Source organism: Centroberyx gerrardi, chromosome 3 (genome assembly GCF_048128805.1).
Source record: "Centroberyx gerrardi isolate f3 chromosome 3, fCenGer3.hap1.cur.20231027, whole genome shotgun sequence".
Taxonomy (NCBI): Eukaryota; Metazoa; Chordata; class Actinopteri; order Beryciformes; family Berycidae; genus Centroberyx; species Centroberyx gerrardi.
The window spans coordinates 16,490,186-16,505,560 of record NC_135999.1 but is presented as its reverse complement, the minus strand read 5'-3'; the positions used below and the strand labels follow the sequence as shown (position 1 = coordinate 16,505,560).

Genomic DNA, 15,375 nt, shown 5'->3' with positions numbered 1-15,375 from the left:
ACACACACTCTGCTAGGTGATAATGGAGTGCATGTGTGGGTGAGCAGTGCAGTACAGCAGATGCTCATGTGGACCATAGTCCACAGCGATGCACACACACACACAAATGGTCAATCATTGGCGCTGACAAGTTTATAATCATTAGTGTCTGAATGCACAAACAGTGCCTGGTCAGTGTTAAGTACAGTAAATGGGCGTGTGTGAGAGAAACAGAGAGGAGTTGAACAGTTTCTTAACAGTTCAGTGTTTCATTCAGTAACCACAAGTTTCAGTAACCCATCACTAAGTCTAATGAAGACTTTCACTCCAATGAGATATTCAACATTTGAAAAACCTGACACCTACTCTTACGAAATTATTGTTGAAATGAAAGTAAAGTTATGGGTTACTATTAAATTAATGCTATTAAAAATCATTTGAATACTTCTGCCTACAAATAGGTATGTGTTTGAGGATAGATTCATTTGCTTTTTTGAAATATTGACAGTTTAGGTTGGTAAAATGTTTTCCAAAATGGACATGGATAGTGTTTTAGAATGAAAACCTGCATATAATCCCTTATATCAGTCCTTTTAGATGAGTGGTCCATGTAGCAGTTTAAAGCAGTAGCCCAATTTGCACTCACCTAAAGCACTCTATCTTACTGCATCTTACTATCCATGTTTGTTCTTTTGCTCTGAACATGTCTGGGCATCATTCACTGAGAGACGGAAAGTGAGATGACAAGAAGCTGATAGGAAGAGAAAGAGAGAGAGAGAGAGAGAGAGAGAGAGAGAGAGAGAGAGAGAGAGAGAGAGAAGGGGAGAGAGAAAGAGGGGGGAGAGAGTATGCATTAGTGCTGCCTGATGTGAAATTAACACAGTGTCACACACAAACTGCTGGCCAGTGTTTGTCTGCTAAGGAGCAGATGGTGGTGATGGAGACACCCTGACGTCACACACATCATCATTAATCTCACACACAAACACGCATATAGACACATACAGAGAGATAACAAAATCAAACAACTTAAGCTGAAAAAGGTTTTGTGTGCAGCAAAGAATTTATAGAAGGAAATCTAGATAACAGCAATAAGAATTATTTTGGCATGAAAACAATTCAGCCATATTTGTCAGTTGTGGGCGGAAGTCTTAGCTAATACAATGACATTGGCTTGTTACTTTCATTTCCAATTACAAGATTTTGAATATTGCTAATTCGGTCACACAGTAACTACAGGGAAAGTAACCCACAAGCCAAGTCAAGTTTATTTATAGAGTGCTTTAAACATATGGGTGTGTCACAAAGTGGTTTATAGAAAAGAAGAGACATACAAATGGATTAAAACAAGGATAATAAACCCAACAGATAAAACAAGAACAACACAAAGTCCAGCAACAATCAGTCTGCCTCTACTTGATCCTTAGCTTTTCCCGTGCAAAAAAAAGTGTACATGTATTACTGCAGCCCTCATTCTTATTGAAAAAATCACCTCTGCAATTTCAACTGACATGAACATAACTGACGTTGGAGAAACACTTGGAGATGTAAATATAAATATCCAGCTTGGGGAAATCTGTTCAGATGGAGGGGAACAAGAAGCTCCTCTCCACCCAACAATTATCATCAGTCAGTGTCACTTAACCCTCAGAGCTGCTCCAGTAGAATGGAGTCCTGCTGTTGCTGCCCCAAACTAAATGTGTTCCTTTCCTACTGACTGACGTGGCTGCCTTAAATGTTCTGGCATGTGAGGTTACTCTTTCATACTCAGAATGAATACATCAAAATAATAAAATACATGTATTTTATATACATTTGTATCATGAGGTGTATTATCCTGTGTATTATGAGGTGTACGATAGGAGCTGAGGAGGCGAGAAAAGATTTGGTATTTAGCCCGTTAATATACTGTAGAACCTCCTTGATTTCAGCCCTAGTGTATTGGATACGCTGTATTCGTCAACAACCAATCAGGAGACGGGAAATTCGCGTTACCCGGAAGCAATACTTCTCAACAAAAAAATTGCCGCGAACTGTGTTATGTCAAAGCAGCTGGCGTCGTCGCGAAGACAAGATTTGTAAAAAACGGTTTAAAGTTGTATCTAACGTTACACTGAGGTAAAATACTTTATCTCTCCGTGTACCGGATAACTTCCCGAGCCGCTATGGACGAATATGACGAGATGTACGGGATAGAGGACGACTACGAGCAGCAGTTCGCCGACGAGCTGGAAGTGATGGCCGATATGGACATGAGTGAGAAAACTTAAACACACAGCTAGCTTTGGCTTTAAACGTTATCGGAGTATCAAGTACGACTTAAAGTTTACGAGTTATACTTGTACCTTTCATTGACTACATTATTAATTCTCTAACCCAGTCCCCTTACTTTTAGCATCTGACCCTTTCGTTACCTCAGCTTCAACCCTCAACCTAATACACACACACACACACACACACACACACACACACACACACACACACTTATTAATTTCAGTTTACGTAAGGCTTTGGGAATATTTGGATATGTTGGTGCTTCCAAGGTGTTATTGACACTATTTGGGACGATTTTTGACACTGTTTTTAATATATCATTATTCATGCAAAAATACGTAATTGTGTGTGTGTGTGTGTGTGTGTCCAGTGGGCCCCAGCCCACCCAAGCAGAAGCAGGGTCCTCTGCGCGCCAATGCAACTCAGGTCCAGCCTGCCAAGAGTCCTCAGCACCTAGAACAAGACACTTCAGACATAGAGCACCTGCTGGGTGACCAGCCCATCAGTGAGTTTACCCTGCTTATGTATTGTTTTCATGTTATTGTTTTTTTGTGGGTGTAAGTTTCTTTCTAAAACTGCATTTTAACTCTGACCGGGCCTTTGCAGCCCCAAAGGCAAAGCGCCAGAAGCAGGATGCGGGTGTGGCCAAGCGACTTTTTGTCCCATCACAGACTCATGAGATCACAGCCCCGCCGCAGAATGATGACATCACGCCCCCGTCTTCCCCAGAGCAGTACCAACCCACTCGCACCTTCAGGTAGGAGAGACAGATGGTGGGAAGAAGGAATATTGCCAAGGGAGAAAGAGGGGCAGTAAGGGGCAGAGGCGGGCTGGTGGTAAATGGGGAGAGGGTGAGGTGAAGTGAGGGAAGTGTCAGTGGGAGGCAGCGGCCTATTTCCACAGCATACTTGATTTCATAGTGCTTGACTGATCTACCATTCGATGTGGCCATGTAGCCAACATTTTACTTCTATTGCACAGTGTTTACACACAGCAGCTGGTGACATAACAACAGACTTATGAACACGTCACACTTTTGTTTTCCAGGTCTGCCCCAGCAGTGTTGGACATCAGCGGCTTTGCCACAGTGGCAGAGTCGCCCAGGCGACCCGTCACCGCAGCAGCATCGCTGCATGTGCTGAAGCGCCCCCCTTTGGAGGGAGAGTACATCACTGTGACAGACTCATCAGGAAGTCGGGTCTACCTCCGCCAAAAGGAAGACACAGGGCCAAAGGTTAAGCTCTTAGCCAATTACACAACTGCTCACACTGGTGTCTAGTGTTTATTCTTAAATATATTTCTGTATCTCTCTAACTGTGCCTGTTTGTGTGTCTCCAGGTAGTGGACCCTAGAACAGTACGTAACTCCCATGGTGCACTGGGGCTGCTGGCGGTACCAATGGAGGTGCTGAGAGAACAAGTGGCAGAGAGGGTGAGTGACCAGCCTGCTGTTTATGTTCACTGGTCATGTGATACGGGGTTATCAGTTCACCAAAACACCTGATTATGATTAGTGATGTACAGAGATCACTTGTGATCAACACATTTTTTTTGTATAGTAAGTAGTATTATAAACTATGTGTTATAAACTCTTTCAATGGAGTTCCACATTGTCTTTCATAGTAAAATGACACAAAAGAAGCTCTGTTGAAAGTGCGGCTTCTGCATTTCCTAGTAGTTGGAAGATGATTATTTTTCCCACACTATCACTTTTTTTTTTTTTTTATTGAATCCCTCCGACAGTCCATATGTATTGATGTTTTCAAGGCATCTGCTATCAGCTTTTTTGTCAAGAAAGACAGAATTAGAGCAGTTTTAAATTGCAAATATTGTTCAAACTCCATAATTACAATGAAGGAATTAAGTCTGAGTACCATGCCATATTTATACATATTTAGCATTGTTCGGTCATTTTGTAGCATAACTAAATGTGCAATGGGTCAGTGGATGCACATATAGTACTTTTAGCATGACTATGAATTAAGACTAAAGAGATTGCAACTGTGGTTCAGTTTCTGTTCTTTCTTCTTTTTTAAATCCTACAGCGTCATCAGCAGGTTGTGGAGGAATCTCAGCGCCTTACAGAGCTGCTGTCTAAGTAAGTCACACCTCTCTCCCACACACATACACACACACACACAGGCACGCACGCATACACACACCAAGAATCTGCTCCTTAATTGTCTTTTTCGGTATGTATAACACATTACAGTGGTGCGGATGAGGTGTTTGTCCAGCCGGATGGCAGAGAAGGGGAAGAGGACGATAATGATGAAGAGGCGGAGGGGCGTAGCTCTCGGCTCTGGGTGGACAGATTCTCTCCTCGGCATTACACAGAGCTTCTCAGTGATGATGTAAGAGATGTGCTGTGTGCCTCTGTGTGATTTTACATATGTTTGTAAATATAACATCATTCTAATGGAAAAGTCTTGTGTGAACACTGCTTTAATTTCCTACACTGACGTCAACTCTGTTGCGTGTGTCGTTGTAGTTTACCAATCGCTGCCTGCTTAAGTGGTTGAAGCTGTGGGACACTGTTGTGTTTGGAAGAGAAAGGAAGTCCCGCCCTCCCCAGCCTGACAGAGAGGCTCCCAACCAGAACTCATTCAAATCCAATCAAGCCAATCAGAATGTAAATCGCTTCAAGACCAAGAGTCAACTGACTGAGGAGCTACTGGAGGCTGAACTGGACCAGTATAAACGACCCAAATTCAAGGTATACACACCTGTATACTAACGTTTGGGCCAGTACGATTTCAATGTGAGCTTTGAAATTCAGTTAATTCAGATCATTCGTTTTTCCTTCTCTAGGTGGCGATGTTGTCGGGTCCTCCAGGTTTGGGGAAGACTACGCTGGCACATGTCATAGCAAAGCATGCTGGGTACAACGTGGTGGAAATCAATGCCAGGTTAGGAAAACTAAATTAAGAACGAGCCAATGGTATGAGTAAGTCACAATAATTAGGTTCACGATGATCTTCCTGTGTGTGACCTCTGTGTTGTCGTTGCTGTCGTCGCAGTGATGACCGCAGTGCAGAGGTGTTCCAGAAGCGCATCGACACGGCAACCCAGATGAAGTCAGTTTTGGGGGCCGATCAGAGGCCTAACTGCCTCATCATTGACGAAATCGACGGAGCACCCGCCGTACGTTCAGCCCACTTCTTACATCAGTGAAAACCAGCAAAATAAGTATGATTAGAATGTGAATACTGCCCTCTAACATCTTAATCATACATGTTTTTCTTCCTCTGTGGTGTTTTGCAGGCTGCCATCAACATTCTGTTAGCAACTCTGAACAAGAAGGAGGGAGCTGGTGGGGAGGCAGGTACAGAGACTGTGAAGAAGAAAAAGAAGAAGGAATCCATCCTGCTTCGACCAATCATCTGCATCTGTAACGACCTGTAAGAGTGATGTTGATGTTGAAACAGCATCAAGCATCAATGGTCGATTTTTGTGATTGCATTTGACATATGTAAAAAATCGAATATGTAATTTATGTGTTAGAGTGAATTTAGTGTTCCAGTTTTGCAATTATTGCAACAGCCCTTCTCTGATTGGCTCTCTTTCCTGTCAGTTATGTTCCAGCCCTCAGACCTCTGAGGCAGCAGGCCTTCCTATTGGCTTTCCCCCAGACTCTGCCCTCCCGCCTCACACAGAGACTGACAGAGGTCAGCATGCACACACACATACACACGGGTATACAACATATGCACACACACCCCCAATCCTGGTTTAGGGTGTGTGGTTGTTTATTTTTGTTGTTGTCTGCTGGCAGATCTCACAGCGGCAGGGGATGAAGGCAGATGCAGGAACTCTGATGGCACTTTGTGAGAAGACTGACAACGACATCAGGTCCTGTATCAACACACTACAGGTGGGTGGAAACACTATAAAGGAGGGTCCGAGCCTCTATGTATTGGTATGGTACGCATACAGTAGTATGTAATTGTATTTAATTATGTATGTATGTATGTGTGTGTGTGTGTGTGTGTGTGTGTGTGTGTGTGTAGTTCCTCCATGGTCGAGGCCAGAGGCAGGTGGATGCAAAGACGGTCCAGAGTGTGTCTGTTGGGCAGAAGGACCAGAACAAAGGCTTATTCCATCTGTGGCAGGAAGTCTTCCAACTACCACGTACAAAACGGTACTTCCCCCTGTGCATGTGTGTGTGTGTGTCCCCCTCCAGAGTTTGTCTTGGAAACAGAAATGTTGTTATTTTTCTGAGACCTTTCTAAAAAAATGGCAAGGCAATTTTCCACTCCCCCTGTGTGTGCGGCAAAAGGATTGCCCAAAATTGCAAATTATGGGAAAAAGTTACAAAGACAAGTGTTCTTACTACAATGCAGTAAAATTGTGGTTATTTACATTCTGCCCTGCATTTTCTTAGACTTGGGGAGTTTTTCTTAATATGTTCCAAATTAGTAGCTGTAGCAGTGTTCACAGTGAGCATCTGATTCACTTTTGACGCATAAGTATGATCTTAATTTATGTAATTTCATATTACATGGTGCTTGTGGATTTTTAATATTGTATACTGGACAGAAGAAAAAGGAAAGGCTTTTAACATTAGTAAAGTGTTTCTGTTTTTACTCTTCATTTGACCTACTTTACTTTTATTTAACGCCTTGACCTGGAAGTAAGAATGAGGAGAGGACAGAATTGTCGCAGCCAGTCAGAAAAGGGAAAAGGGAGTAAGACCACTGGCACAGTCAGACCTGATCAGTCTCTAGCAGGCAAGATGTGGCAAATTTGAACCGTTGTCATACCTCCAAATCTGACTGCCAGGATGACATTATCCTCTCCTCATTCTGCCTCCCAGCTCCTGACTGACTATATGGTGACTAACTGCCTTCCTCACTGTCCAAATTTCAGGAAGCGTGTGGGTGAGGGGATTGAGGAAGGACTGGGTGCGGGGGGAGGAGCTCAGAGGTTTCAGAACATCCTACACCTGGCTTCATCCAGTGGAGAGTACGAAAAGGTTTCACAGGTAACACACAGAGCACCATGTCATGTCTTAGGGCTTTTAATGGAGTGTGAGGCAGAGAGCTGTCTTCTAACTTAAAGTGATATTTTGCGTTGGAAGTACATTTTCATTTCATTTTTGTGCACACATACTATACCTATATATGCATCACTAGCACAGAGGAAGACAATTATTTATGATATTATGATGGCAATAATTTAACAATAACTATATTCATACTTTGTAAGAACTATACTTTGATGGATGTTTGTTTTATATTGGTCTGAACATTTCTCTCCTGTCCCTCTTCTCTGTCCTCAGGGTCTGTATGATAATTACCTGTCCATGCGGGTGCGGGACCCCAACCTGCAGACTGTGTGTGAGGCTCTGGACTGGCTATCATTCTCAGACAGGTTGAACCACGTCATTCTGCACGGGCAGAACTTTACCCTGATGCGATACCTCCCCTTCCTGTCCATCACATTCCACTTCCTCTTCGCTCACACACACGTCCCCCGCATCAACTATCCCCACAGCCAGCACGAGGTAAAATAATAAACTTTATTTATGTAGCACTTATCAAGGGTAACAAGAGTTTGCAAAGTGCTTCACATAAAAAGAAGAAATTGCACAACATAGAATAAAGATAAATCAAATGTGGGACCAAAAGAAACAAAAAGGGTAAAAAAGAATAAAAAGAATAAAAGACAGATTAAGACACATTACTGCATAAAAGTCAGTCTATAGAAATTATTCCTAGGAAGAGATTTGAAAGATGATGCTGATTTAGCTAGCCTGAGTTCCTTGGACAGGTTATACCACAGTAAAGGGACCCTAAAGGCAAACGCCCATAGAGCACTTCATTTGACTAACAGTTTTCTTTAAAACACTCTAAAACAGCACAGTTTTCTGAGGTTAAAGGTAAATCCCAGACAGGAGGGGAGATTTGAAGGCTCGTGCTCTCAACCTTTTTGGTAAAAAATAAAAGGAACTCCTCACATTTCTCTGGGGAGGCTTCAGTACTAGAGCTGGGAGGAGGGTTGATTGCAGAGAATCGGTTACCTAAGACTAGATAAGTGGAATGCAAACAACATCGCGGAGATTGACCAAGTCATCAATGTTATCCTCTGGTCCTTTCCTCCCCAGGCCTCCTCCCGTCTCCACGGTAGCAAGAACGCTTTGTCCACCATGTTGGCTGACATTCCAGCCTGCGTCAGAAGTAGGATCAGCCTGCTCAGCCTGACCATCGATATTCTCACCCTGCTGCTCGACATCATCTGTCCCAAACTACGGCCTGTATGTATGAGTATATACTGTATGTGCATGAGCGTGTGTATGTGTGTGTATGTAGGTGCTGATGGTGGCAACTGGCATCCCAGGTATTGCAGCCCTGCTTCTATTAATCTTTCAATGGACACCAGAAGAATTGCATAAATCTGTATGATTCTAATGCCAAATGAAATTTGGGGGGGGGCATGAAAAAAGGTAACATTATATACAGTACATCAATAGAACCATGCAAATTTTCTTTTCTATTGTGCTGCATTGGTTTTCTTACATTGCCTTTAAAACATGCTCAGTTGCTCCCAGGTTGTGCCGTCTTTGTTTGAGATCTGTTCACTTAAGTAAAATGTAACGTTAACATCTTGCCCGATGTTTAACCTTGCTTTGCTAACATCTTTTGTCTTATTAGTGGAACACAGCATCCTCAGAAATAAAGATGGTTCAGAGCTGAATAACTTGGCCTTAAAATGGATCAGCATAAAATAATGGCTCTCATAGTCTGTCTAGTTGGCATTATGAACATGGAGAGTTACCATATAGTTACAGCACATCTTCTCTGCTGAGGCAGAGAAGATGGCTGCAAGGAATGGCTGCAAGGTGGATAGTTTTCTACTGATGAACCCTTAGTTGTGTGTGTTGGGCGGTGGGCTACATAATGAATTAAAAAGAAGTAAAAAATTACAGTGTTGAATACTGCAATTTCTAAATCGCAAGAGGCTGTGATTTTATTTTATCAGAGATAAAGGCGTTTTAGGTAGGTTACAAAATAAATTATGGTATGTATTGCATGTATGTGTGTAATGTAATATCCCAGGCCTATAATTCAAGTTGTATGTTGCAAAAATTGCTTTATCATATTCAAACTGCAAATTCCACCCCCCCAACAAACACACACACACACAGAAAAGTGCTGATGTGATATTGTTTAGAAACAGCAGTTACCACATGTATTGCAGTTCATATCACAGTATTAAAAAAACACAGTGTGTGACTGTGGCACGTGTCTCTGTATTCCTGCCAGGTGAATCCCCAGCTCTTCAGCAGCAGGGAGAAGCAGCAGATGCGCGAGCTGATTGACACCATGCTAGCCTACAACCTCTCATACAGGCAGGACCGCACGCCCGAGGGACAGTACACATACATCCTGGAGCCGTGAGTACACACACACACACACACACACACACACACACACACACACACAAGCACACGCACATATGCTGTATATGGACACATGAGGAACAGATGTGTCTTTCCTGGGGTGTTGAAGGTCAATGCTCTTGTCCACACTGGGATTCTATGCAGGCTTAGAGAATAATCCCCTTAACACCTGGTGTGTGTGTGTGTGGGGGGGCGCACTGGTGTATGGATGCTGGTGTTGGAGCAGAGTAGCAAACTGCAGAGCCTCTCCAATGGGGTATAGATAGATGGATGGACAGACAAACGAATGGATGGATGGATAGGTAAGGGTGTAATAATTAGAGAAGTGAAAGGTGGAGGAATGGAGCAGAGAAAGTAGGAGTGAATCAGAAATACAGACGAATGGCGAAAGAGGAGTTGAAAAGGATAGGAGCAAGCAGAATCAAGCACGTTTCGGCTCAAACATGGACTATACTTTAACCTGGGAGGCCTTCATTCATCTTGGACCTTCATTTTCTGTGGTTAGTGAGGACTGAGGAGGGTCCGATGTTGGCAGTATGGGATAGCTAGCCTTGCCTAGCCTAGCCAAGCCATGCAGGCCCAGGCAGAGGAGCAGCACCGCCCCCAGGCAGGCTCCTTCCTGCAGGCTCGCTGTAATGAGGTGCTGGTCACCAACGACTGGTGCCTGCCTCTAGTGGTAGCCCTGCTGGTGCTGTTACTGGTCTATGCTTTCCTGTACCTGCCGTCTCGAGCACACCACAACGCCACTCTCTGATACTTCATGGACGAAGAACACTGTTGCGGATATAAACATTCAACAGTTACTGGAATCGGGTCCAGGAGACAGCTGTTGCTACAAAAATGCGTGGATACGCCCACTCTCTACAGGATTCTTAGATTGGACTGTTCTTTTTTGGACACTGCTTTTGATTGGTCAGGTTCTTGACGCAGTCCTGCCGCCACAGAGAGAGAGAGAGAGAGATGCGGAGACAGAAAGCAGGAAAGATTTACTGTGATTTACTTTCATTACAAATCAGTCTTCTTTGCATTTGGACTCAAGACATTTTAACCATACAACCGTTATGTGCTTTCTTCTTGAACCTTTGCCCCTGGTCTGTTGTGAACATTCTTGGTGTATTCACAATATTTTTAATACAGTCGCACCTATATTTTGCAGTATGTTAGCTGTGCTGTCCTGATATCATAGAATGGGTGCTGGGACAGTTAATCTAACACTAACCAGAATTAAATACAGAAATTGTATTGTAAGTTACTGAACCCTGAATTACTATAGTTTATGAATTATACGTAACCTGTAGTATAAAGACTCATGCAGATGCCACAGATGACAAGGCTATCTGTACGTTCAACTCTAATAACTAGGATAAATGTGTGTGCCAGAAGTTATAGTACCCGGTATTTGCTGCATATTGCATTAACTATTATATTATAGAGGTGGTAGTGGTAGGAGTTGGTTTGACAAACTGCAACACCATTGGTAGTTCATAATGATAACTTATAATAAAGAGCTCACAATCAAATAGAAATGTTATATTCTTATCTGTATGATTTGCAGCTGTCAGGCATGGAGTGAGAGTGTGTTTTCTCACATACATTCAGTCTGCGTGTGTGTGTGTGTGTGTGTGTGTTGCAGAGATGGGGATCAGCTGTAAGAGGATTATGGTATTAGAGAGTGACAGATTCAGGGTTTTATTCTGGAAAATAAAAACCATGGCAACGGCAAAGGAAGCTAACTGTTATTTTCTCCATGTTTGTCATCTAACAGGTCACACTACGTTCACACTGCAAGTCTTAGTGCTCAATTCGGATTTATTGCTCAGATCAGATTTTTTTGTTTGGCTGTTCACTTTATTTTTTAAATGTGGCCAATATCAGATTCCAGTGTGGACTGGTCACGGTCCTGAACTGACCCGCATGCGCAAAAGAACAACAAAGACGTCACACGCAGCATGCTGTCGTACGGAAGTAAACATGGAGGCCACTGAAGTCAGCGTTTACGGTTTCATTTATAAGTTGATGTGCAGTGGAAGCCAGCGAATTCGTGAGCAGATGACAACGAGGACGAGGATGAGGATGAGGATGAGGAGAAAGAATTTTTACATTTTTAATTATGGCTTTTTGTGGAGCAATGGCTGCTACTTCTGTACGGAGGTGTGTGTGGATGCGGAGTCGGAGCCAGGAGTGGTGGGATCGTGACGTGAATGGCTTCACTGAAACAGATTTCATCCAAAATTTCACCCCAAATACTTATGAGGTCTAACACCTCACTGTCCCTCCACTGACTACCTCCATCGCAGCTGTCTTCCATGTTTGTACCGTAAATGCTCTAATAGTGGCCTGTAGTCAATTAAAAGCCGGGTCTCCGATAATGGCCGGGGGCGTGGTCGACACGAACAAATAAAGGCCGGCCTCAAATACAGGCCGGGGAAAAAAACAAAGGAAACAAGACTAGGTCAAAACCAGTATATGGCTGGACCGTGTCCGTCTCCTCTCTCCGCCGCTGTCCTCTCCACCGTGCCCACGGCCCGCATTGATCCTCCCGATCCAAGCCCCGGACCCCCGCCGAAATCTCGGCCGGATCACCAGGAACACATCGGCGCCCAGCTGTCGGCACTGGCCGGAACCGTGCCCCCGGGAAACTCTGGGGGCGCGCCGAAACCTCCATGCTTGTCTGTGTCTCTCTCTCCGCCGACAGAACAGAGGGCTGTCAGGTGGACTGAGCTCGCGCATATGCATCGAAATGAACGCCGATATGATATAACTGTATAGATTCTATTCTTAGGTTCAGTTAGCTTCAGTTAGCTTCAGCTTACATGCAAACAACGGTGGATACCGGTAAACTCCTGGTGCCTGTTTGTAACTGTAGTTTGTAGTAACGTACAAGTGCCACAAGATGGCTCGGCCGGCGGAAGTCTCTGGAGCATGCCGTCGTCGATTACCGTAATTATCGGTAATGCATTGCAGTAACAAAAAAACGGCTACCTAACGAACCCCAACAGAAGCAGATCAGAAAACAAGGAGGCTTCGTACTAAAATATGAGCAAATATACTTATCAAACAGAGGGAATTAGGAATAAAGGCCGGTCTCTAATATAAGCCTGCTTCCAATAAAGGCCTGGTACCCTCTGCAGTTGAGGTAAATAAAGGCCCGGGCCAATATTAGAGGATTTACGGTATTCACCGAGTGACTCCCGCCAGCGCAGAATTGTGACGAATGTCGATCTAGAGTGACGTAAAAGTCGCATGAATTCCGATATGACTGTTCAGACTGAGGTCGCATTGCAAAAAATCTGACCCGTGTCTGATTTAGGACCACATATGAAAGTGTCCTAAATCAGAATTGAAAAGATCAGATTACATGTGATTTGTGCTGTTCACACTGTAATGAAAAAAAACAGATCTGAGTCACATATGAGCAAAAAAATCAGATTTGGGCCACTTTTGCCTGCAGTCTGAACGTAGCGTCGTTGCATGTTGTGAGTATGTTTGTGTTTCTGGGTGTAAACTGTGGACTAATGTATATCTCTTTGTACAATTTATTTGTGTAGAGGTGTGCTATTAGTATTTACCTTTTTGTGTGTGTGTGTGTGTGTGTGTGTGTGTACAGACGTGTGGAGGAGCTGGTTAAGTTCCCAGGCCTGCCCCCCCGCCGCCAGCTGACATACCAAGCCAAACAAACCATCAGCAGGGAGATGGAGCAAGAGAAGATGAGGAGAGCCGAGCAACTGCTGCTGCTACGAAACCCTGTGGCGGTAAGTCTTACACACACACACACACACAGCCACAAACACAGTAGTTTTACCTGACAGGTTGTGGGTTTGTTTTACACAACCTGTAGAGGATCACCAGCACCCAGAGGTGTTTAATAATCTACTGTGTATCTGTGTGATGCAGAAGCAGGAACCAAAGAAGAGCGCTGAACCTAAACCAGCCAGAAACCATCTAAACCATCAGCAGAGGCTGGAGAACATCGTCAGACAGACCACAGTGGAGACCAGGGTGAGACACACACACACACACACACACACACACACACACACACACACACACACACACACACACACACACACACTGTGACCGACGACTTTCCCTCAGCTGTATGTGCAGGACAACGCCAGTAGGTGGAGCCAGAGAGGGGAGCAGCCAGTCTAAGTCTAGCATCAGGGTGACTACACTGAACAACAGGGCCTCACTGTGTTGGAGTGTTTTAATAGTCCAATAATAGATTGATGGAGTGAGATAGAGACTCTAGAGGGGAGAAATGAGGATAATGAGAAGCCAGTGGGTTACATTCCCTAATGGTGAAACTGGGAAATTAGGCTAATGAGAAGTGATGGTGTGTGTGTGTGTGTGTGTGTGTGTGTGTGTGTGTGTGTGTGTGCGTGTGTGCATTCATGTGTTCGTTCATTCGTATTGACCTTGTTAGAGAGGACACACTGTTAAAGAGGGACCCTGATTAACGTCAACCTCACTGAATGATTTATATTACCATCATTCTGTTTTGTGTGTGTGTGTCTTGCAGCCTGAGGTGGATTTCTTTGGTCGAGCCGTTGCCCCCAAACCCCAGAGACCCCAGTCGACAGAAACAGGTACTATAGAGGCTTCTTGCTAAGCGGCATTAGTATAGTACAACCACATTCACCCAAAACCTTTTGAGAACAGAGGTCGTTTGGAAAAATCAAGCGCCCGAGGCACTTCTGGCCCAAATGCACCAGGGGTGATAACTGACGTGTGTTATGTAACGCTCCTGATTTGGCGCTTCTGTGGCACGCTGCAGGCTGGAGATTTGGAGTGTCACTGGCACCTGCATTTTACACCATAATGTTGGTATATCATATTTTTGTTAGTGACATAACCAGTGACTAGCCAGTAGACTACTAAATCGTTCACATTTTATCCATACATCTGAAAAAATGTCTAATTCTAGCTAAATTACATACGTTTGCAGTCATTTGTTACCTTTTTTAAGTCCCTGTGTGCCAAAATAGGTCTACAATCACTGTGGCTCCAGAAACCTCATCTAAAATCAGCTATTTTGGTCCTTTGTTGTTGCTCCAAAAAGTTTGACAGCAGATGCGTCAGATGCGGTTTGACCCGCCACATGATGCTGTTTACTGCAGCGTGCATTGTGCCAGTGGAAACTAGCACGTGTCTGATGTGTCCGTTCTGCCGTTAAAAATATTGTAATTTCACACCAAAAATAGGGAATATGCATGCACAATTATTGTAAAATCTGTACAGCCTAATTTGCAGTTGAAGTGCTTTTTTTTGCTCAGATCACCGGTTTGCTGTATAATCTGTTAGAGCGTAACGCTGATTGCCTTGAGGATAAGGTGGATGATAATAATACTGAGATATTTGAAGCATGCTTTACAAAACTAGACCTTTAGTGAAACGGTAACTTGAGGACCACTTCAGCCCTCTCTGTTTTCTCTCAGTGAGCCCTTGTCAGCTGTAGTGATTTCAAGTGTGTAAAAAAAACAACCTTTCTTTCTCTGCAGGTGAGAAGTGCATGGTGCTTGCCATGGGAACGGCAGTAGGCAACAGTGACGTGTGGTTCCGGTTCAACGAGGGCATGTCCAACGCTGTGAGGCGAAATGTCTATATCAGAGAGCTGCTCTAACCCCCAGCACGCACACACACACACACACACACACACACACACCCCACAGCCTCATTCTCAAACGCATGTGTTCCTCCTTGTACGTGTGAACATGTACG

The 15,375-nt window shown here is 43.9% G+C and overlaps 1 protein-coding gene across 1 annotated transcript; it reads left to right on the top strand.

Moving 5' to 3' along the window:
- The first annotated feature begins 2,080 nt into the window (after positions 1-2,080).
- On the top strand, positions 2,081-15,310 carry chtf18 (CTF18, chromosome transmission fidelity factor 18 homolog (S. cerevisiae)). Its single transcript, XM_078281948.1, has 22 exons — positions 2,081-2,235; positions 2,624-2,758; positions 2,860-3,010; positions 3,301-3,487; positions 3,592-3,684; positions 4,298-4,350; positions 4,465-4,606; positions 4,744-4,968; positions 5,064-5,161; positions 5,273-5,396; positions 5,517-5,653; positions 5,827-5,920; positions 6,028-6,126; positions 6,263-6,393; positions 7,122-7,236; positions 7,534-7,758; positions 8,359-8,508; positions 9,518-9,648; positions 13,262-13,406; positions 13,549-13,653; positions 14,177-14,243; positions 15,156-15,310. The coding sequence occupies exons 1-22, from the start codon at positions 2,145-2,147 to the stop codon at positions 15,275-15,277; spliced, it is 2,820 nt and encodes a 939-aa protein (XP_078138074.1). The 5' UTR covers positions 2,081-2,144; the 3' UTR covers positions 15,278-15,310.
- Positions 15,311-15,375: the final 65 nt, after the last annotated feature.